Source organism: Camelus bactrianus, chromosome 10, assembly GCF_048773025.1.
Source record: "Camelus bactrianus isolate YW-2024 breed Bactrian camel chromosome 10, ASM4877302v1, whole genome shotgun sequence".
NCBI lineage: Eukaryota > Metazoa > Chordata > Mammalia > Artiodactyla > Camelidae > Camelus > Camelus bactrianus.
The window spans coordinates 42322368-42347345 of record NC_133548.1 but is presented as its reverse complement, the minus strand read 5'-3'; the positions used below and the strand labels follow the sequence as shown (position 1 = coordinate 42347345).

Genomic DNA, 24978 nt, shown 5'->3' with positions numbered 1-24978 from the left:
AACCGGTCTCCAAAACGCGCTCCAGCAAGCCCACCAGGAGAGCTAAGGCCACCTTCTAGCCCCTGTGGGGAAAATGGCGCCTGTCACCCCTTCTCCCTCCCGGCTAGTCACAAGGACCAGCCTCCCTCCCTCGCTACAAAATGGCGCCTCCTGCTAGGGCCCCAGAATCGGCATAATTCACTTGTCAGCGAGGCGGGGTCGGTCTGGGATGAGCGGTTCTATCAACCAGTCAGACACAGGAAGTTTGGTCCCGCACTTGGGCAAGCCACTCAGGCGCCGGCTGTAAGGCCAGGCGAGGCTGACGTCACGCAAAAGGGGCGAGGATAAGGCGGTCTCCTTTCACGTCGCCTAAATTTGAGCCAATGGCAAGCAGGAAGCGTCCAGTGAGTGACGTAATGACAACCCAATGGAGGCTGGGGGCGGGCCTCAGACCCGCTATGCGGGTTGCGGGGCCTGGGGGCCGGGCGGCTGTTTCCTGTCCTGGTGCATGGTGGTCGGACGAAGGAATTGTTGGAAAATTTTCGCGGAGGTTCGTATATAAATGTGTTTTTACCCAGTGTGCATTATTCTCCGCCCGGCCGCCGCCCTCAGCGCGGCGGCGCGGGCCCGCTTGGGCCCGGGCTCTGACTTCGGCTGCTCAGCCTCCGCCACAGGCCCTGTCCATCCTACGGCAGGCCGCGGTAGCAGCGCCTGGGCAGAAGCAGAGTTTATTAATAACCCGCGGCCGCCACTCTGGGGCGGCGGAGCTTTTCTCACTGAGGACGCACCCCCCCTCCCCCCGTCTCTGCGCACTGCGCCCCGCCTGTTCCCCTCAGGGGACCGCCGAAGGGAGGGAGTGAAGGAGGGGAGGGTGGAGCCCTCGGGAGCCTAGCGGCTCTTCTCGTCTTGACCTCCGCGCGGAGCGAGTCCCAAGGCGCCACCGACGCGAAGCTCCTTCGGCTGGGACGCCGGGCCCCGGTCCTCACCAGGCTTTAGCTAGGACGCCGGCGGCTGGATTGGCTGAGGGCCTCCCCGGGATTCCCCCCACAGATCTCACCTAGAATTTCCTCCCACTCAGATCTTGCACAGATTTCTTGTTTCCCTCACTTTTGTTTTAAATTTTAATTTTTAGGTTATTGAGGCCTAACATCGATTATTAGAAATTGTCAATTTTATCATTCCCTCTTTTTATTCTGTTTTGGCCAAAGAGTGAACAAATCCTTTCGTTGCTTTGTAAGATTTTATTGTGGAACGTGAATCAGTTTTTATTCTTTCCCCTATTGCTTTGTTTCCCGCATTAACAAAGTTAAGTAAAAAGTAGATAAGAATATTATTGCTAAACCGATTATTTGTTTAAAATCAACTTCAACCTTTGCTTTGGAAATGTCCAGTCAGCTAGTGTAATCAAGTGGGGATGTGAGGAAAAATTGTAGGTTCGAGGTTGTGGTCGGCTTTGTTCTGAATCTTACGGAAGACACAGTTTTGCGAAAGTCGACAGAAATCTGTGTGTTTAACATTTTCTTTTGCTGAGTGCGTTCTTTCAGTTCATTGTTAAGTGTTTAGTAATAGAGTAGGTAATGAGATTACCCCCAAAGCCCCGGTAAGATTCGTAACTAATTTTATCCAGTTGTATTTTAATTACCTTGGAAATTCACTACTTATTTAGCAATCTCAAAATGAGTGCCTGTTTTTTCCATAGTCCCCTTTTATTTTTGAAAAATAATGCCTTTGTTGATATAATTCACATACCTTTAAATTCACCCATTTAAAGTATGTAGTTAGGTAGGTTTAATACATTCACAGCGTTGTGCAACCATCACAATTTTAAAACATGTTCATCACGCTCCAAAAACTATACCCATTAAGTTACTCCCCACTTCCCCTTAACAGTCTTCTTTTCCCCACCGGTAACCTACAGATTTGTCTATTCCAAACATTTCATGTGAATAGAATCAAACAGTATGTGAGCTTTTGTGACTGGTTTCTTTCACTTAGGGTGATATTTGCAAGGTTCATTCATGTTATCGCATATATCAGTACTTCATTTCTCTTCATTGCCAAATGGTATTTCCTTGTATGGGCATAACACCTTTTATTTATCCATTCATCTGTTGATGGACATTTAGGTTGTTTCCACCTTTTGTCTTATTATGTGTAATGCTGATATGAACATTCATGTAACAAGTTTTTGTGTGGATATTTGTTTTCATTTCTTTTGGATGTATATATCTAGGAGTAGAATTCCTTGGTTGTTTGGTCCTATGGTAACTCTATGACTAACTTTTTCAGGAATTGTCAGACTGCTTTGTGAAGTGGCAGCACCATTTTACGTTCCTACTAGCAGTGTATGAGAGCTCCCTTTTCTTTATATCCTTGCCAACACTTGTTATGATCAGTCTTTTTGATGGTAGCCATCTTAGTGGGTATGAGGTGATATCGCTTGTGATTTTGGTTTGCATTTGCCAGTGGCTAGTGGTGTTGAGCATTTTTTCATGTACTTATTGGCCATTTGTGTATCTTCTTTGGAGAAATATCTATTTGGGGCTTTTCCCCCTTTTAAAGTTGGATTGTTTACTATTGAGTTGTAAGCGTTTATTATAAAACGATCCTTTATCAAATATGTGATTTGCAAAATGTCCATTGTCCTTTGCCATAAGTTGGAATATTACTGTGAAATAAGAATTCATCATATTCTTCATGGAAAGATGACCTAGCTGGATTGGGGAATTGTGCTTCTATTATTATTTTAGCTGTTAATTATTAAATATTTATAATGTATATGCAGTTTGTGATTATTTGAGAACTTTGAGTCCTAATGCTTTCATCATTACTTAATTTTGAAATTTTTATCTAGTTTTTGTTTTTAATCTGAGGTTTTACCTAGTTCTTTTTGCTCCTGGCTTTATTTCATGACAAAATAATTTTTTAAAGTATTGGGTTGCTTTGTCATTTTTGCTTTTTATGCTTAATTTGCATTTTGAGGGGTGGCCTCTGTGAGGCAGTGTTTAAACTTTCTTATACTGTCAAAATGATTTTGTTTTTAAGATGAATTTAGAGTGAGAAATCTCCCTCCCCCTCATAGAAATAAAAAATTGAAAATAATGATACACTTTTCTTCATACTTTCCCATAGATCTAATCTCATTTTAAAACTATGCCACAGTGGGAATTGTGTACCCTGTGGCAATAACTTATCCGTTAATGTAGAGACACGGGCATTTAATTCCAAACAACTTTTTTTGTACTTAAAATACCACTTTACTTTAACTTTGGCTAGGCACTGAGTTAAGTGATTTGTTGAGTGGTTTATTTATCTACATGAACTTAATTATCTTCACTGCAAACCTAAGTCAAGTACTGGTTATCCCTATTTTGTGGGTAAGTCAACTGAAGTTTAGAGTAACTTGACCAACTATTACAGAGCAAAGCTGGGAATTGAACCTATGACTGGCTCAAAAGCCCAATCTCTCAACTGAGTTATTCAATAACCTACCAAATACCAACCTCTTTAACTTTTTTTTTCTTTAATTTTTAAAATATAATACGTCTGTAGTTCCTAGGAGGATACAGATTTTTGAGTACTGTACATAATATGGCAGAGCACAGATGTTATTGTGCTATTTATATACATCCTTTAAAAATTTTTTTATTTTAAAAATTTAAAATTTTTTGTGGGTTTTTTTTGGAAGGGGAATTAGGTTTGTTTGTTTGTTTAATGGAGGTACTGGGGATTGAACCCAGGACCTCGCATGCACTCTACCACGGAGCTATACCCTCCCCCTGTATACATCTTTCAGTTAAATAATGATGAATGCATTTGGCCTTGTTTTGAAAATAGAGAGATTTATATATGGATGTAGTGGTCACCAAGTAGTTGGAATCATTTAAATCAATGGCAGTTTATATGCACTGTATACATAAAATACAATAGCATATTATAAGAAGTGAGGCACAATTAAAAGAGCATTGTAATAAGAGAATACATAATCTTTAATCCTGTTTTAGGCAGTTAACTAGCCATGACCGCATACAAATTGTATTTATTTGTTTAGCAGATACTTACTAGGCATGTACCATGTTCCAGGCATTCTTTTAGACACTGGAAATTCAAGGGTAAACAGGACAGATCGGGGCCCTGCTGTCGTGGAACTGAGAGTTCACTTAGAAATTCAGATAAATACTACGAAGAAGATAGAGTTCTGTGATAGAGAATAAGGGGGTGGTGGTAGAATGGATAGTTTAGACAGGAGGCGATGCTAAACAGTTTGTGCAAAAGTAAGATGAGTTATGTGTGTTCTAGGAACTAGAAGGTCAACATGGCTGGATGTATATAATGGAGGATAATTGTGAAGCACTTTGCAACATGAGTTACGTTAAACTCATTAGATATTTATTGAACACAATCTTAGGTGTCAAAGTTCCAAAGACGTATAGATCACAGTACCTACCTTAGAAGGCTTACAGTTTAATTGGGAGCACTGGATGTGGGAGTAAAAAGGATTGGTTAGAGGAGGGAGGAACCTTAGGTTATCAGGAATCAGAAGCCTTTTAGCCAAAAAACAAGGTTCTGTAAACCTCACTTTTCTCACCTGTAGAAGAAAAACTGGCATGTTTTGAATACATCTTGAGTGCGAAGGGCTTTACGTACATTATTTCACTTAATTCTTTTACAACAGCCCTATCAGGTGGGTGTTCTCCCATTTTATCAAAAGGAGAAATGGAAGCTCAGCAGTAGGTTAATTGCCCAGGAGCTGAGTGAGAGCAGGATTCAAATGCATAGAAGGCCATCATATAGGATTCAGATGATAGCCGGACTGAGATCCGGGTAGTGAGGGACAGAGGAACCATGGACAAACTAGTGACGGTTAAAGGCTGTTCCCTGTATCTGGACTGCCTTTTCTACTCTTCCTACTCCTACAAAATATTTACTTATCTTTTTATTCCCAAATACACATGTATTTGCCTTTGCACACCTGAGGCAAAGTTAGGCGCTCCTTACCACTAATGCTTCTGTTTATAGTAATTTCTTTTAAGAATAACTAGTTTGTTGATTGTTTGTTTTTTAATCTACTGAGCATTGGCAGATGGGTTTTGGCACTTGTGACCAAAGCAGACCAGAATTCTTTCTAAAGAAAATTTTTTTTTAACGGAGGTCCGGGAGATTGAAATCAGGGCTGTGCGTGCTAAACGTGCCCTCTACCACTGAGTTACACCTTCCCCTCTAAAGTAACTCGTTTTAAAACCGTGAAAATAATACATGGTGAATTTCTTTTTAACTTACAGAGTGTATACAGTAAAATTTAAAAGACTCATTACCACTCCACCCTCATCTCCTAGTCCCATTTCTGGGAGGTAACCACTTGAATTTTTAAATGTATGTACAAACATATGCAGATATTTATATACATTTTTAAAAACATGAATACAATCATAAGATATGTAGTGTTCTGCAGTTTACTCTTTCCCACATATGAAGTTTCTGGGACATGTTTCCAACCATTTCACATAGATCTATCCATCCTTTTTAATGTCTGCATGTTTCATTTATGAATGTCTTGTAATTTACTTAACCTGTCCTTACTGATGCACTTTTAGATTTTTGACTGGTTTTTTTTTGCCATTATAAATAATACTGCAGTGAACTTTATACACTTACGAGAGTGTCTAGAAAAATTACTTGGTTGAAGATTTGCATTTAAAATTTTGATAGATAATGCCAGGTTGTTCTAATCATTGCGAGTTTCTACCACCCTTCCCCCACATTCTGTTTTAATTATGTTTTCACTAGTCTCCCACCATAGAAAGAGTTTCTTAAAAGCAAAGACCACTTATTTTTTACCTCTCTATATCCCTGAAAGCATGCACATTGTCTGCTGTGTGTGTGTGAATACAAATATACTTGTATACCTACATACATATATATGTGTATACATGTATAAATACATAAACTACTCAAAATATTTGTAAAATGTATGTTATTTCGTACTTTGACCTTGGTAAAGATGGAAGACCTAAAGGACAATAATAGGAGCTGAAATTGGAAAGGTAGGTAGGGGACAGATTGGTGAGTACCCTGAATGTCAGACTAAGGAATTGAACTGTAGTCCTGTAGGTAGTACAAGTATAAAAGATTGGAGGGGTAAAATGTTCGAATCTAGAAGGATTCCATCTTAAGATTCCTTTGCAAGGATCTTAAGTTCTTGCTCGTATTTAAGTAATCCAAACTGAAATGTATTATACTAGTGATTTGTTTAGAAAAGCAATGCTGGACAGATCCACAGACTAATTCTCAGAGAAAAGGCCTTGGCCTGGTATCAAAAATTGACTAATGAATGTATGTTTATATATTTATAGTAAAATATTTAAGGTATATACCATACCTTTAATCTTTTGGACTAATTATTCATTTGTTCTTAGAGCTTCTAGTGCCAGTAAAGATGTGGTAAAACAAGCATACTCATGTTGCTGGTGGCAGTGCAGTTAGCACAACACTTTAAAAAAGTAATGGAAGCAAATTGTAATAAACCATAAAAAATGCTCATTTTTTGATCCCATAATCTTCATCTTGGGAGTTTATTTTAATGATGTAATCTACTGCACCCTCCCCAAAGCTATATTTACAAATATATTAATTAAAAGATTATTTTTTATGATAAAATGATATGTGGTTAGCACATAATAAGAAAAATGCTAACTGTCCTGTAAGGGAAATTTATTTGTTAAATGTGAATTAACAGTGATCATTGTGAAGACTATTAGACAACTTGAGAAATTTTATAGAAGTGGAAACAGCTGAATACAAAATGTTATCTATACTATATTTACAATGCCATAAAAATTGTGTATGCATACGGATAGCAAGAGTTAGAGAAGAAAACTAGGGAATCAAAAGATTTGACTTGTTAAGCTATTGGGAATTATTCTTAACTTAAATTTTTATTACAATATTGTATGCAATGAAAATTTTAATGGTATACAAGAAAAATAAGATAGTTGGCAGTGTTATTGGGCTGGAAGGATGAGACACTGAAGCAAAGAAAGCAGTAAAGAGGTTATTGCAATAGTTAACGTGTGAGGAGTTGAAAAAAGAAAGATTTTGAAGGGTAAAAGTCACAGAGTTGGCAGTTGCCTTGTTATGAATTTAAGAATGAGCATTTAGTCAAGGATGACTTTCTATCATTTTCATCTGGTGTCTGGGTTTGGTGAAAATAGCCGGGTCCACATGGCAAATAGATTAGAGTGAAAAGATGAATTGACAAACCTTAATGGTGTGTATGGAATGCATTGTGTTTATTCAGACAGAGCACAACATGTATTTTGATATTAAGTGAATGATACATAAAGTGAAGATACATGCACCCCAGTGTTCGCAGCAGCACTGTTTACAATAACCAAGATATGGAAGCAACCTAAGTGTCCATCATCAGATGAATGAATAAAGAAGATGCGGTGTACATATATACAATGGAGTATTATTTAGCCATAAAAAGACTGGAAATTTGCCATTTGTAACAACATGGATGCACTTGGATGGTATTGTGCTTAGTGAAGTAAGTCAGACAGAGAAAGACAAATATCATATGGTATCACTTATATGTGGAATCTAAAAAAATGGTACAAAACAGAAACAGACTAACAGTCATAGAAAACAAACTTATGGTTACTAAAGGGGAAAGGGAGGTGGGAGGAATAAATTAGAAGTTTGAGATTAACAGATACTCATTACTAGGACCTACTGTATAGCACAGGGAACTATATTCAGTATCTTGTAATAACCTATAATGGAAAAGAATATGAAAAAGAATATATATATATATGTATGTATATAAGTGGATCACTTTGCTGTACACCTGAAACACAACATTGTAAATCAATTGTACTTCAGTTTTAAAAAAAAGTGAATGACAAGGTGAGGCATTCCCAGGAGACCTCTCCGCCCACCTGTTGTATAGTGTCTACCTGGGATTTCAAGGTGAAAGATGAGATGGAGGCTGAAATTTTTCCCTTTTGTGTGACATTTGGCCTTTCTGTTTATGACTGAGGGGAAGAAGAATCGCTGGCAGGCTTTCAGGTAGGGCAATTTGATTTGAGACGTGTGTAAATGTTTTTAGTTGATGTATTATAGATCTGTTTGTAAATCAGGAGTACATGTTAGATTCAACTGGTGAGCTTTTTGTAAATGGACATGGTTCTTATTGAGGATTCTGTGGAAGACAAGGTTTAAGGAAAATATACTAGGAAATACATGTCTATTATTAAAAATCTGTTGTTTACAGTCACCTTTAGAAATTATTTTTTGTCTTCCTTTTGGAGAAGGAAAACTTTCAGAAGGAAAAGGAGATTTTTTTCCTCTTTTTTAATTGAAGTAGAGTTGATTTACAGTATTTGTTTCACATATACAACATAGTGATTCAGTATTTTTATACACTGAAATTGTTTATTTTTACCTTTTATTTTTATTTTATCTCTTTATGTAGCTGTAGTGAGATTCTTATCTTTTGCATACAAAATGTACTTAGATTATTATTTTAAGGTAAAGTTGTGGTGGTGGTTGCCAGTTTGGTTTAAATGTAATTTAAAGAGAACAAAGTAGTACATAATTACCTCATGTGAGAACAAACCACTGATTTCCTTAAATTTGCATCTTATTTTTTTACAGAAGTTAATGAAAGAGTGCTGAAACAGTGCTGGTATAGCTAGCCAGCTTGTCTGTGCTACAACTAGTAGGCCATTTTCCTTCAACTCTAGTACTAAGGTTGTGTTCAGTTTTCCACTCTCAGGTATAAGAGGTAATGTGAGACAAAAATATCTAAATATATGCAGAAATATCATGCCTTTTCTACTTATATGTTCAATGGAAGTAGAGTTGTTCTCCATAGAAAGGATGTACTCAGTGCTTCTGTTCTATATGTTCCCTCTGTTTTTTTCTGGCATGTAGATACTTCAATGTGCAAATGTTGAAAACAACTAGTGATTTGACTTGAAACATGATTCTTACTGATGGATCTGTTTGATTGAAGCATATTATGAGTTTTTTAAAAAATGGTTATCTAAACTAATCTATGTGAGTCAAGATTGTCTTTCTCTTCTTTTGGTTATTCAGACTATTGGGTGCATAAACCTGTTATTGCCATCTATTACTTTGATTTAAAATTTTGAGTTTAATTCACATTGAGTGAATAAAGTTAAAAGGTTACACTTAAACTATATATTTATAATACAATACCACTTTTAGCTTTTTTTTAATATTAGGGTTTGAGGTAAGATTTAGTTTGAAAAATAGGATTCTAACTACTAATAAAGATTTAATAGCTTCCATATTATGCACTAATTTTTTTAAATGAGGTTAGTTTTCCAAACTGAAAAAGTGGTTTGAAAAATGAAGTATACTAAGAGTAGAAGTATCCCCAAGAACTGAAATCTGAAGATTCTTTATGGTGAGGTTTTCTTTTTCCATCCCTTGTTGAAACTTTACTCCTAAAGACTGAATTGGAGGACAACCCACAGAATGGAAAAAATATTTGCAATTCCTGTATCTGGTAAAGGATTAATATCCAGAATATATAAAGAACTCTTAGCACTCAATAATATGACAAATAACCATTAAAAATTTTTTTTTTACCAGAGCCACTGGGGATTGAATCCAAGACCTTGCACATGCTAAGCATATGCTCTACCACTGAGCTATAGCCACCATAGATCCCAGTTCATTTTTTTAAATAGGCAAAGGACCTGAGCAGATAATTCTCCAAAGAAGATATACTAAAGGTTGATTAATACGTGAAAAGATGTTCAACATTAATAGCCATCAGGGAAACGCAAATCAAAACCACAGTGTGATACCACTTCATACCCACTAGGATGGCTATAATCAAAAAGACTAATAACAAATGTTAACTAGGATGTCAAGAAATTGGAATGCTCATACATTGCTAGTGGGAGTATAAAATGGTGCAACTACTTTGAAAAAGTTTGACAGTTCCTCAGAACTTTAGCATAGTGTTACCATATGACCCAGCAATTCTACTTCTAGGTGTATATATATATATGTATGTATATATATATGTATATATATATGTGTGTATATATATATATACATACATACATATAACATACATGTTATTCAAAGTTCCTCTTGAATAACATGTCTCCAGAACCTTTTTTTGTTTTGTTTTCTTTCTTCTTTGCAATACCCTTGTACAGTAGTAGGAGAAAATAGTGAATAAGATGGAGACACAGAGCTATACAATCTCTTCTCCTATACTTTATATATACATATATATATACTTGAGAGAAATGAAACACGTTCACACAAAATCTTGTACACAAATATTCGTAGCATTATTTATGATAGCCAAAAAGTGGAAACAATTCAAATGTCTATCAGCAGATGAATGGATAAATAAAATGTGATACATTCATACAGTGGAATATTATTCTACAGTAAAAAGGAATGAAGTACTGATATATGCTACAACATGGAGGAAACTTGAAAACATGTTTTTTTGTTTGTTTTTAAACTTTTTTTTAATTGAGTTACAGTCATTTTGCAATGTTGTGTCAAATTCCAGTGTAGGCCACAATTTTTCACTTATACATGAACATGCATATATTCATTGTCACTTTTTTTTCACTGTGAGCTACCACAAAATCTTGTATATATTTCCCTGTGCTATACAGTATAATCTTGTTTATCTATTCTGCATATGCCCATCAGTATCTACAAATTTTGAACTCCCAGTCTATCCCTTCCCACCCTCCTCCCCCATGGGCAACCACAAGTTTGTATTCTATGTCTATGAGTCTGTTTCTGTTTTGTATTTATTTATTTTATTATTATTTTTAGATTCCACATATGAGCAATCTTATATGGTATTTTTCTTTCTCTTTCTGGCTTGCTTCACTTAGAATGACATTCTCCAGGAACATCCATGTTGCTGCAAATAGTGTTATGTTGTTGGTTTTTATGGCTGAATAGTATTCCATTGTATACATATACCACCTCTTCTTTATCCAGTCATCTGTTGATGGACATTTAGGCTGTTTCCATGTCTTGGCTATTGTAAATCTATGAACATTGAGGTGCAGGTATCTTTTTGAAGTAGGGTTCCTTCTGGATATATGCCCAGGAGTGTGATTACTGGGTCATATGGGAAGTCTATTCCTAGTCTTTTGAGGAATCTCCATACTGTTTTCCACAGTGGCTGCACCATGAAAACATTATGTTTAAGTGAAAGAAGGCAGTTACAAAAGACCACATACTATGATTCCATTTATATGAAATGTCCAGAATAAGCAAATCTATAGAGATAGAAAGTAGATTAGTGATTGCCTAGGGCTTTGGGAAGTGGGAGGTAGGGTTTTCTTTTTGAGGATAATAAAAATACTTTGAATTCAGGTTGTGGTGGTTATACAATCCTGAATATACTAAAGCCATTGAATTGTGTACCTTAAATGGGTAAATTTCATGGTATGTGAATTATATCTTAATAAAGATCATTTCAAAAAAGAAAAGCATAAACAGGAGGAAAGTTCCTCTTGAATAACATGTCTCCAGAACCTTTTTTTGTTTTGTTTTCTTTCTTCTTTGCAATACCCTTGTACAGTAGTAGGAGAAAATAGTGAATAAGATGGAGACACAGAGCTATACAATCTCTTCTCCTTAACTTTAAATTACTGATAAGTGTTAATAGCAAGCATATATGTAATGCCAGTGCTGTTCCAAGGAATGTATATTTAACACAAATACCTCACTACACCTCTGTGAAGTACCTTCCATGTACAGGTAGGGAAACTGGCGTAGAGTGGTTAAGTAAGTTGCCCAAGGTCACATAGATAATATGTGGTAAAACGAGATTTTGAAGCAGGCTGTCTGGCTCCAGAGTCCTCATTCATAAGTATAATGTTCTACTACCTCTTATAAGCATTCTTTCCTAGGTAAGGGAGATTCGAGCTACTGGGTTGGTGATTGCATTTGTCATTGAGGTAGAAAATACAAAATGAGAATTTTGTGGGAGACTGTGTTAAGATAGAGGTGACTGTGGACCACGAAGCTCACCAAAGCCAGTAAGTAGCTAGATATATATAGATCAGGAGCCCTGAAGAGAAAAGACTAGATAGATTAATTTAAAGAACTTACATATTCCAGAGATCTTTGAAGCCATGGATACAGATATGATATTCCAGGAGGAAGAGTACATAAAATGAAAAAACTAAGACAGAAATTTGAGAATGCTCAATATTTAGGAACCCATAGGAGAAATGGAAAAGGATTAGCTAGGAAGCTGGAGAAAACCAGGAGTGTGTGGATGTCATAGAAGCCAAGCCAAGAGAATGCTCTAAGAAGGAGATAAAGGTCAAAGGTATTGAATCAGATATAAGACTGAAAAGTATCCATCACATTTTTTGTGTGTGTGTTTAACTCTTGTAACATCTGATCATTTTTAAAACTCATCCATGTTTAATTTGACGAGTTTTGGCAGTTATGTATACACTCAGATGATCACCCAAAAGAAGATAGAACATTTCCATCACCACAGAAAATTCCCTTGTTCCTCTTTACAGTTAGTCCCCCAACCTTGCAACCACATTTTGATTTCTACCACTGTAGATTAATTTTGCCTGTAGGAGTTATATTAATGGAATGATACAATATGTATTATTTTGTCTGTCTTATTTCCCTCAGCATAATGTTTTTGAGAGTCTCCAGTGTTATTATATGTACATGTATGTAGTTTGTTTCTCCTTATTGCTAGGTATTAATCTACTGTATGATTTTATCACTTCTTTATCCATTCTTTTATTGATGGACATTTGAATTCATTCCAATTTGGAACTATTAGGAATAAAACTGCTATGGATGTTCTTGTACAAGTCTTTTTATGGATGAATATTTTCATTTTTCTTGGGTAAATATACCTAGGAATGGCCATTAGACTTCGTGTTAAAGTGAAGGTTTGTGACCACAGCCAGAGCAGTTTCAGTACTTAGGGAGAGAAACCAGATCAATGGCACTGGGAAATCAGAAAGTATTCTTAGTAATAACTATTAAGGAAAACTAGCCATGATGAAGAGAGACTGGTAGCTGAGTCAGAGGCAAGATTTTATTTGATTTTATTTTTGTGTTTTAAGTTATTGATGGGAAGGAACTGGGAAAGAGAGAAGGAGATTGTTTACAGAAGAGGTCCCTGAGATCCCTAAGGAGGAAAGACAGATGAAATGCAGAGTATAGGTTGGAAGGATTAGTCCTACCTTATGAGAAGGTAATATGGTAGGAGAGAAAGAAGAAATGTGTGAAAATGGAGAGACGTAATAGGCTTGTTGGTAGAGAATTCCTCTCTGATGACTTTTGTATTTTCTGTGAAGTTGGGGGTTGATTAATTTGCTGAAAATGAGGTGGTGAAGGAGACAGGGTCGGGGATAGCAGGAGAGGGAGTAGGGGTTGAAGGTTTGAGACAAATGGAAAGTATTTTAAATAGTCATCATGAAAAAACAAAGAACTGTAAGTATGCTGGACAGCTTTGGGGATTCAGAAGAGATTGGAAGAGCCCAAGAACTTTTATGGCCCTTCAGGACTATTCCATCAAATAAGTTGTTAGATCTGAAAAGTGCTTTGTAAATATGAGACCCATACAGTTATTTCTGACTAGAGGTGTATGTTTTAACTATCCATGTTTAGTGTCCTATTCAACATACTTTTTTGGACAAAGGATCTAATTTATTATAGAGTTGTGTGTCAGGAGTTCCCTCTGTAATTTTCATAATTATCTAACAATGGTTTGCTTCCCTTACCTGTGATAGGATAAGCAATTTGGGTAATAAATATTAACATATACAGTGTTTATCTTAAGGGAAATAAAGTACAATCTAGCCTTGTAGTTTTGAAACTTTATGCTTTTTTTCATGGAGCAATGTCAGAAGTGGAGTTGGAGTGTGTCAGTACCTTTCTCTTCTGCAGCTTCTATTCCTCAAACTCCATAGTCTCAGTGAAAGCAAGCCAGGGCATGCTTAGCAAACTGAACTATGCGAATATTCCTGTAGCAAGCCATGTTGTTAGTGCTACTTTGTTGAGGTTTAGGAGAGACTTTTTTTAAGGTTCTTTTTCATATCAGTGGTTCAGTTAAGATAAAACCATCACCAAAGTTGAGATTCCTGATGAATAGACCTAAATGTCCATTTCTAAATTCTTGTCTCTGTTCTCACCTCTTTTTCTCACAAGTATTTTTAGTTTTAGGTCTCCTAACCCTCATCTCAGCTGCCTGCCAATTTCAAATATTCCGTTTCTGAATGGTCCTGGAACTTGACAGAGCCTTCAAGTTCTAACTTTCACCCATCCAATAGAATATTCTACTTCTTTAAAATTGGGAGTGTAAACTCTGTCCCTCCACTTTACCCTTTAGCATCCCGTGGAATCTATGAAAACTACCTCATTTGCCAGCATGTTCTACTTACTCTGTACTTAACTGAATTACATTCATCATTTGGAACATGCTTACTCCCTGGGTGTATTTAAATAAAACTGTAAAGATTTAAAGACAGTTTTCCACAAATGTGAATCAAAGAAGTGTAACTGAATCAATAAACTGCAAACCGTGGGTACAGGGTAGCCCACGGTCTTTATGTTGCTATACTAAGAAACCTCCTCATTCCAGGTTAAGAAATGTCATAAGATGCAGCATGAATGACCAGACTTAAATGTAGAAGCACTTTTTTGGGGGGGCAAGGTAATTAGGTTTATTTATTTATTATTTATTTTAATGGAGGTGCTGGGGATTGAACCCAAGACCTCATGCATGCTAAGCACGCACTCTCCGCACTGAGTTATACCCTCCCCCAGAAGCACTTTGTATAGTAGTAAATTTATAAGGAAAATTTGGAATTGAGACCAGGTAAAAGAAAGGCCTAGTTTCTCTGTTAAATGTTTCTCTGTTAAAGGTGAAACCGGCCTGAGGTTAGGACCTGAGCTTGACAGCTTTTGACCTGGTTTGTGTGGCTTCATGCAAAAACACATCTAGGATTTGTTAATCTGGATTTCTTTTAGTATCATTTCTTATCACAGTAAAGATTACTTGCAATTGGAGTTCTTTCTTGTATACCTGAACCATTAGATTTATGTTTTCATAATAATTTGTGGTGATAACTGTCTAACAAATTAGACCAAACTTGAAATATCTAAGAGCTTCATGTTATAAAATATTGGTCTGATGTAGATTTAAGCCACTGAGGAAAGATTAATTTTTTGTTTTTTTAAGGTATGAAGTCAGCTTAGTATTTAGTTAGTAATTTTAACCATCAATTTTAAGACATTCTTCTTCTTCTTGCCCATAATTCTGGATATTTTTCACTTCTAAAATTATGAAATCTATCAAACATAAGGAGGAGTACCTGTATAAGTAATTGAATAAACACTCATATACCCACTTGGTTTTTAACAGATCCTAACATTATGCCATATGTGTCCAGACTTTTTTTTAAAAATTATGGTAAAAAAACCAACATAAAATTTACCATCTTAACCATTTTTAAATGTAGAATATAGTAATGTTAACTATATGCACACTGTCATGTGATAGATCTCTAGAACTTTTTCATCTTGGAAAACCTCAAACTCTATACCCATTGGATAACAACTCCCCCTTTCACCTTAGTACTTGACAGCTACCATCCTGTTTGCTAAGAGTCTGACTACTTTAGATACTTTATATAAGTGGAATCATGCAGTATTTGTCTTTTTGTGACTAGCTTATTTCACATAGAATAATACAGCAAGGAAGTATTGAAGTTTCAGTCTGCTCTGTGTTGTTTTGTTTTTGGTTTGGGGGGGAAGGTGATTAGGTTTCTTTATGTATTGTTAAATTAATTTTTAAATTTAATTTTATTTTTTAGTGGAGGTACTGGGGATTGAACCCAAGACCTTGTGCATGCTAAGCACACACTCTACAACTGAGCTGTACCCTCCCCCTTCATTCTGCTCTATGAACAATTACAGATTATTAAATCTTTCAGAAATCTCTGAAAAGGTAGCCCTTGATTGACTTTTATCACAGTGCCAGTACCTTTCTGTGAGCCTAAACCGTAGTCGCTGGCTTTAATCCAAAGAGGGTGCAGTTTATAGTGTTTACAAAACAAAAATCTTTTAGTCCTAAACATAAATATAATTGGAAATTATTACTACTATCTGCATATTGCTTTTTAAAATATTGACTAAAATCAGGTCTTTAGACCTGGAAAGATCCTCAGGAGATCCTCTGGTCCAGTTCCCTGGCTCAAGGCAGCTAAGTTGTTATTAACTTTATTATTAATTATTGTTATTAACTCTTGTTTGAGACAACTCAAGGCCCACAGAGGTAGTGGGACCTGAAGGTGGGAAAATGGAGGAAGGGGGTTGTGGTGGTGATTGGTAAAAGAGCCATTCACTCATCCATTTATTCAGCACCTATTGTATGTCTTCTCTCTGTGCAAAGTATCTTTTAGGCATTTGAGTCAGCAGTGAGCAAACAGATAAAAATCCCTGTCTGTTCTAGTTGAGGAGGAAATAGATAAGAAACAAACAAAATAAGTAAATACATGTAATAAGTCAAATAATGAGTATTAATGCAGAAATATAATGGAGGGAAGAGGGATAGGATATATCATCATTGGTGGGTGGAGGGTACAGTTTGAAATGAGGTGAACAAGGAAACTCTCATTGAAGTGACATTGAACAAAGACTTGAATAAGATGATGGAATGATTAATTCAGATACCAGGAGAATGTTTCAGGCAGAAGGAACATCAAACCTAAAGGTCCTGAGGCAGTAGACCCAGTGTGTTTGAGGAAAAGCAAGGACACCAGTGTGGCTGAAATGGAATGAAAGAGATAGTGATAGAAAATAAGGGACAAGGTCATTGGCCTCACAGGCTAGTGTAATGACACTTGGCTTTGCTCTGATGAGAAACCATCAAAAGGTTTTTATCAGAAGAGAGACACGATCTAACTTTTCCCTTCAAAAGGACACTCTGCTGTGTTGGGAAGAGACTGTGGGGAGGTCACAGAAACAGGGAGGTCAGTTAGGATGCTATTGCAGTAGCATCTCAGGGTGAGAGATGGTGATGGTTGGATCAGGAAGGTAATGGTGAAGCTTGTGAGAAGAGGCCAGATTCAGGTTAGATTCTGAAGACTGAGTCAACAGTATTGCTGAATGATTCTAAGTGGGAATCTTCAACCATGTTGAACCCAAAGAACACAATTTATGGGAATTTTAGATGTGGTACAAAACTGATAGGCAAGACTTGTCAGTGTGCTCAGTAGTTTATTGATGAATTATTAAAAGCATTCTCTGGAATTTGGGTTTATACTCTGTATATTTTAGTGAAATTTCAGCCTATTTCAAACATTGTTCACTTCCTTAGCAGATTTTTTGTGGTTCATAATATTCTTTGTAGATTTTATTTCATATGCATCGTTCTTTGTTCTCAATGCCTATATTTTTCTTCAAGGTAGAAAATGTTGTTAGCCCAAATAAATCGAGATTCTCAGGGAATGACAGAGTTTCCTGGAGGAGGAATGGAGGCTCAACATGTTACCCTGTGCCTGACAGAGGCAGTAACTGTGGCAGGTGAGCAGTGGTATATGAAGGGATCATGTGGGTTTAGGAATATTTGTCTTAAGGGAAAATGAAAGTTCATAACACTGTGTTTACTTCGCTCCCCGTTTAGCTGAAGTCAGCACAAAACTAAGCCTTTTTATGAGCATATTTACCTTGGTGTGGATGCTGGATACAGTAGGGCAGGGAAATTTTTTCTCTGAATGCTAGAAGAAATCCCATTTGAGTCTAAATTAAGCAGTCTGCTTTTTGACTAACTTTTATTTTAAAAAATTAACTTACACAGCATGCACGTATGATAGTTATCTAAAGAAAATAACTGTTCTTTTATAATAGATGGTGACAACTTAGAAAATATGGAAGGCGTAAGCTTGCAAGCAGTAACACTTGCAGATGGTTCTACTGCTTATATACAACACAATTCTAAAGGTATGTACCTCATACAGCCCATTGAATATTACCAGCAATTCGTAACCTTAGAGTTGGAACACCTAGCAGTTATAACCCTTCCCAGTCCCTCCTAAAGACACTGTATTGCATACAGTAATTTTAAATAGTTTCCATTTAACTTAAATTTTGTTTTGATAATTTGAGGACACCTTTTGAGGTATTTGGACGATACTCTATAGAGTATCGAAATCAGTGAGGAATAAGTGAAGGGGTGGTGTCCCCAGCCTATATTTAGTAAGATCTTTCTTGCTTTTACATTTCAAGTTATTAGTTTTTACAAAATATGCATAAAAGTAGACATTTGGTTTTGCCTGTATAACATTGTCTCTCAGTGTTTACTTTGCTTCAAGAAATAGCCTAGTTCTCCACTTCCTTGTTTTTATGGAAAGCTGCTGAGCATATGTATATGTAGTCAAGGAACTTATAACCCCCAGGAGTGAGAATGACAGTGGGCCTCACGTACACTGATGTATCTGTCTATCTTCCCAGTTTCAGCTTCCCACTGTTCAGGGTCACTGTTCCAAAGTGGCTCTGACAGCATGAGTCACGTAGTTTGCTGTGATAAGCCACTCTTCCCCTTGAACTTGTCTAATTGAAAATTGGAGGGGAGGAAGGATGGCTGAGGGAGGATTTTCTGCTTTCTGTAGGATCACTGGATGTGTTATTGAATTGCCTCAGAACAATGAGGGAAGAATCAAGATGAACATGATCTTAAGTAGTGTATGTTTTTATAGTTGATATCATTTTGAAATTGTATAAAGTTTAAAATTTTTGCTTGTGCTGATTTATTGGCTTACATCTTTTGTTCTAGATGGAAAACTCATAGATGGTCAGGTCATTCAGTTGGAGGATGGTTCTGCTGCCTATGTTCAACATGTACCCATACCTAAGAGTAGTAAGTATTTGATACTTACTTACCCTCCTGATTCTCATACTTCAGTGTTTGCTGCCTCCAGCTGCTTTTTACTACTTAAATTTGGTCCTGATCTCTAGTCCTTCTTCTCAAGGGGGAGATGGGTAGATGTCAAAGAGAGGATGCAAAGACCATTTTAATTTAACTGAGACATTGTCTCAAAGATACTGGAAAGGAACTTACTAGACTGCACTCTGGAGATAAATGGGCAACAGTTCTAAGTGAATATTTCTGTTATTTGAGCTAAATCCTACATATTTTCATTTTCTTCTTTTTTTTTCTGCCCCTTCTTTCAACTTTCCTTATCCCCTGCTATAGAGTCCTAGAACAGGTATTCTAATATCTTTCTACCTTCAAACACTTACTCAGAGCAGCTTTGCTGAAATTATTTAAATATTTAGGATCCGTAAAGCAAGTGTAGGTTTTTATGATGTGTTTAATGGTTTATTGGCTCTGTTGTTGCTGTGTTATCAGAACACGCTTGGAAAGCATGGGATCTAAATGTAAGCATTGTTCTTGAGCAGGGGACAGTTTGCGTTTAGAGGATGGTCAAGCAGTGCAGTTAGAAGATGGAACTACAGCATTTATTCACCATACCTCCAAAGGTAAATTAGCTTTGAACATCTGTAAAATAAGAGAGCGGTTGGGTGTGGGAAAAATAAGACCTACCTTTAGTTGCTGAAGTGCTGTCATACGGTTCTTGTTCTCTGAAATACAAGATCGCAACTTTTGGCACAGTCTAAGGAAAATCTTTTCTAATTATTTGAGTTGTGCAGTAACAAGTTGGAATAGCAAACCTCTGGTCCTTGGAAGACTTCAAATAGAGGCTGCTTTTGAAATATGAAATTAGACATTTGAAAGTTGAAAGGGGTAAATCGGGAGTTCGAAATCTGCACCTCTTGGGGAGTGATGGAAATGTTAGCTATCTTGATTATGGTGTTGGTTTCATAGGTGTACACATCTGTCATAATTCATCAAATTGTGTGTCTGAAATATGTGTAATTTACTGTACAGGAATTGTACCACAATAAAGGTGGAAAAAAAAAGAAATATAACTATTAAAAAGATATAGGGGGATTTAGGTTGTGGGTTCAGAGCTTATAGCATGGGGAGCTTCTTTTATAAAAAATAAGAATTACCAATACAAAACTATATGTGAATATTTATAGAGAGAAAAGAAATCAAGTTGTAAATTTTAAGAACAGAATAAATACCACAAGTGTGGAAATCAAGGAAATTGAACACTGTTAGTAATTAACTGCCTGATACACTTCTCTAGATACATTTTCCCTATATAGTTTGGCTGTGTACTTTTTAGTCACCAATTTATATGGTAATGATCTTGTAATATTTTCTATAGCAAGAATAAAATAATTCACTTTTCATTCAGCTTGGCTTAGAGAAGTTTGTTTCCATTCATAACTCTTATTTTTAAGTGTTTTGTATTTTTACCTTATTTGAAAAAACCTTTATCATGTTTCTTTCATACAAGATTTCCTGGGTAGTAACTACTCTCTGAATTGACAGTACTCAATAACTAGTGCATGAGGCATATTACAAATTTATATTAACCTTGTAAATGACAGCATTTTGTGGCAAATGAGCACATCTTTTCCCAGTGTATCTACATGATTCACTCTTTTAATTGGGCCATCAAGTAATCCAGTAGCCTATTCATTATTTCTGTCCCAAATATATCTTTTCCTCTTAATAAATTACCATGTTTTGGTTTAATTAAAAAAAAAGTCTTTAGCAAGGTCCCTTCCCCTTTGTGTTGGTCTTTAAAACTGAATAAAAACTTTAAAACTATCTGAGGCAAATATGGCAAAATGTTTGTGTGTATTAACTTTGTGTAGGGAGGACCAGGGGTTTGAGGTGGAATACGTAGTAGCAGTGAGCCCAGCTCTGCAGCCAGACTGTCTAGGTTCAAATCTGGGTCTGCTGTCTTTTAGCTGTGTGACTTTGAGCAAATTATTCAACCTCCCTGTGCTTCAGTTTCATCATTCATAAAATGAGGATTATAGTAAGTATCCACGTCATAGGGTAGTTGTGAGGATAAAATGTACAAACATGTAAAGCACTTGGAACAATATTTGTTACATGGTAAATGCTCAATATTAATAAATATTAGCTCCTGTTATTTATAAAATATTTTATTATAGAATGATTGTAACATGTTTTAAAAGACTGTTGTGAAACCAAAGGAGGAAATTTTTTCAAGTTTAGAATATTTAAATTTGCTAGTAAATTTATTTATTTAAAGTTGAGAAAAAGTGAACTCAGTTTTTTTCTTTAGCAGTGGAAGTTCCTCACAAGTTCATTATAATTGGCTAGATTTATTATTTAACAATGCTCTAAGAATATTGGTATGGTTATTTAGAGGAGGAAAAAAAAAACCCATTGAGTCATACCGTTATGAGTTCAGATCCTGGTTTCTCTACATACTGATTTTGACTGTTAATTATTAGTTTTTTTAATTCCTTTGGTCCTAAGGAAAGTGAGTTTGTTTCCCCAAGCCTCAATTTCTCGTTTGTACAGTAGTATGGTAAATATACCTGCCCATAGAATCGTGACAATTGAATGAAATAACACACATAAAGCACATGGGTCCTGCTCATAGTAGCTACTCAATAATGAAGTTCATTCCCTTCTTGCTTTAAATATGTAACTGTTTATCACACTACCTTTAATTTAATATCATTCTCTTCCACTCCCTCAGATAGTTATGACCAGAGTGCATTACAGGCAGTTCAGCTGGAGGACGGCACCACAGCTTACATCCACCATGCAGTGCAAGTCCCGCAGTCTGACACCATCTTGGCAATTCAGGCTGATGGGACAGTGGCAGGTCTGCACACTGGGGATGCCACAATTGACCCCGACACCATCAGTGCTTTGGAACAGTACGCAGCAAAGGTACAGCATTTTACAATGTGAAGAACATCCCAGATCTTTCATTAAAAGAAAGGAAAACAAAAAATAAGACATTAGAAATTCAAAGTAAAAATTGGACAGCATCAAGAAGACCAGCACTTATCTTAAAAGAAGTGAACAGTAGAAAGAAATATTTGAAGAAAAATAAGAGAATGGAGTAAGAGCTTATAGAAGAGAAATGGGTGGCAGGTAACTCACAAAAAGTTACATTCAAGGAGAAGTGCCGTAATAATGAGGTATAGCTGGAACTGCTTATCAATTAAGAAGTAGAATTAGAGATTGGAAAAGGTGAAGGAAAGTCTCAATTACGTTTTACATCAAAAGGGCTTTGTGTTTCCCTGCATTGAAATTATATTGTTTATATAATTTAAAAGGTTTCCCAAAACTTTATAATGGAAATTTTCAAATATACGCAAAAATAAATTATAATGAATCCCCATGTACTTATCTCCAGCAGAAACAATTATGAGTATGTAAAACTTTTCTAAGCTTCATTTTATTCTTACAGGTGTCCATTGATGGAAGTGAAAGTGTAACAGGTTCTGGAATGATTGGAGAAAATGAGCAAGAGAAAAAAATGCAGGTATGTAAGATTACTATTTTATATAAAAATCTCTTTCTCTTAGCATTTCTAGGTCTTTCCATGGATGAAAGCAAGAATAGTGAACTCACCTCTCTAAGAGAATGTTACTAATTCAGAAAAGCAGTTCATGCTTTAGGCAGTAGCTTTCTCAAACTACGTCAGGGCTCAGAATTCAATATATAGATGCAAGTGCACTAAAGAAATAGAAATATCACAGAAAGGAAGCTCGTGTTCTGGAATCCAAGGCAGTTTTGAAGATCAGGTGATCTTCTGTCTGTCCCACCCATGGCAGTTTGTGGATTCTTTTTCTAGGATTTCACCTTTACTGTAACTGACTAACCCTCACTACTTTGCTTTCTATGCTTTTTGTTTCTTCTGTTTACAACTGATTCCCTCCATACTTTGCTTTGCAACTTTCAGAGAGAAGGTCCAGCCTAGCTAATTCTCATTGTTCCTCCTGGGCAAAGCTGTTTCTACTTTTTGTACTGGACTGCTTCCTGGGATGCAGATGGCCATAGGTCGGCTTCCCTTGATTCAGATGCTCACCCTGGGTCCAGTCATTGGCTACCCACTTACCCAATAATAGCCTGAAGCAGCAGTGCCTCTCCAAGTCTTGTAGTTAAGTACAAAGTAGTCACAGATACATTTTAGGAGATCTGCAAGTCAAAATTCAAGGTTCTATTTTGAATTATGTGTCTTCGTGTTTGTGTGTGTGGGTGTTCTTGGAGCTTATATAATCATCGTAGTATATTCTTGCTTTAATGATCCACCTTTTTTTCTCAGCAGTTATCTCTAATATTTTGCTGACTGCTCCCTCAGAGTAGTTTTTTGCATTCTTCCAAGTTTTCTCATGTTTAACTCCTATTCTAATGTCATTGCTTCAGGGCTACACTTCTTAACTTGAGCATTAGCATCATTACCTAATGCCTTTGAGTAGTAGGGGGTTATCAGGAAGATTTTACATTTATAATAACTACGTAATAAAATAACAGGAGTCACTGAAATCACTGGTAAAAATATGATGCTTTTAAACATTGCTGAATAGCCAGTATTTCTGTTTACCATCTGAAGAGATGCTGTTAAGTGGCAGTAATATAAACCAGTTTGTAATTCACTAAGCCCATCAGTTTTGAAACTGTGTGATTCTTGGAAAATTTTTCATATCTTTGAATTCATAAAATGAGACTTTAATATTTTTTTATACTGCAGTATGTCAAATCAGATCTAAGTCAGAGTTTACTAAAATGCAAACACAGTGTAAATATATACAAGAGGGGGAGGGTGTAGTTCAGTGGAGAGTACATGGTTGCACAAGGTCCTGGGTTTAATCCCCAGTACCTCCATAAAATAAAAATAAAAATAAAAATGAAAATAAAAATAAAAATCGCCCCCCCACAAACAAACAAACCACACAAGAGATGTAGGTCAGTGCCTTGGAGTGGCCCAATAGAGTTCTCTTATTAGCGACTAACAATTAGATTTTTAAGTAATAGAATATTTTTAAAGAAAGATGGTTGTAACAACACTTGTAATAAACTAATATAGAATAGATCTTACCAAAAAATGAGTGAATTTACCATTGGGCCATTTAACATTATAATATACTATTTTCATAAAATTCTGTTACCATCAATAATGAATTTCTGAGCCCAGAAATGTACTAGGAATTCAGAACCGCTGAAACAAAATGTCATAAAAAGCCCCATTACTCTTTATCTGCAGACATATGCCCATTTAGTGTTTGTTCCAATAGACAAAGAAAGAGAAGAAAGTTGAATAGGATTTTTGTTTTGACTGTAGCTTTTTCTCCTTTGCCCTTTGTACTTCTCCCTTACAGAATAGATCTGCGCTGTCCAAGATGCTAGCCACATGTGGCTACTGAGCACTTAGAAGGGTGGCTAGTCAGAATTGACATGTGCTGTTAGTAAGATAAACACTGGATTTCAAAGACTTATAATGAAAAAAAGAATTAAAATATCTTATTACTAATGTTTCCTATTGATTACATGTTGAAGTGATAATATTTTGGACATATTGGGTAAAATAAAATAATCGCTAAGATTAATTTCACCTGTTTATTTTTACTTTTTAAATGTAGTTACTAGAACATTTTAAATTATATGTGTGGCTTGCATTTGTGACTCATACTTCTCTTCATTAAGTGCTGGACCAGAAGTTCCTGAATCTTCCATCCTCTAATACGATTGAGTACCATAGTCGAAGTTGAGGGCCCAGTACATGATATTAAAAGGTCAAAATATCCCCGAAGAACCACTGCAAATAAGCAGCACCTGTAACTTCATGGCTTGTCTTTCGGTGTTCCTCCTACTTCTGCCGGAGTTGCTTAAGAAGTTGTAACTCTGTGCCTGGCTGAACTTTAAAGAGGTCTGTAGGTAATGCAATAGATTTTTTTTGCAGTCTTCTAAGCTTTAGATTTTTTTCATTGTGAGAGAGTTTAGAGCTCTTTCTTTCATCTGTAACATAACATATTAGTTGTGCTGCTGAGCTGATCTCTTACTTGAAACCAGATTTCACA

The 24978-nt window shown here is 36.2% G+C and overlaps 1 protein-coding gene across 4 annotated transcripts in view; it reads left to right on the top strand.

Annotated features, from left to right (window-relative positions):
• The first annotated feature begins 425 nt into the window (after positions 1-425).
• ZNF143 (zinc finger protein 143) overlaps positions 426-24978 on the top strand; it is a 58636-nt gene continuing 34083 nt past the window's right edge. Inside the window, exons 1-7 of one of the 4 annotated variants that reach the window (XM_074372412.1) lie at positions 426-529; positions 17456-17574; positions 17899-17991; positions 18824-18907; positions 19447-19530; positions 21645-21841; positions 22368-22442. In XM_074372412.1, the coding sequence (XP_074228513.1) occupies positions 17463-17574; positions 17899-17991; positions 18824-18907; positions 19447-19530; positions 21645-21841; positions 22368-22442 (645 nt within the window). In that variant the 5' untranslated portion in view covers positions 426-529; positions 17456-17462. Of the gene's footprint in view, positions 530-10394; positions 12341-17455; positions 17575-17898; positions 17992-18823; positions 18908-19446; positions 19531-21644; positions 21842-22367; positions 22443-24978 lie in introns of those variants that run through there. The other 3 variants (XM_010964883.3, XM_074372411.1, XM_074372413.1) reach the window with 3 other exon arrangements.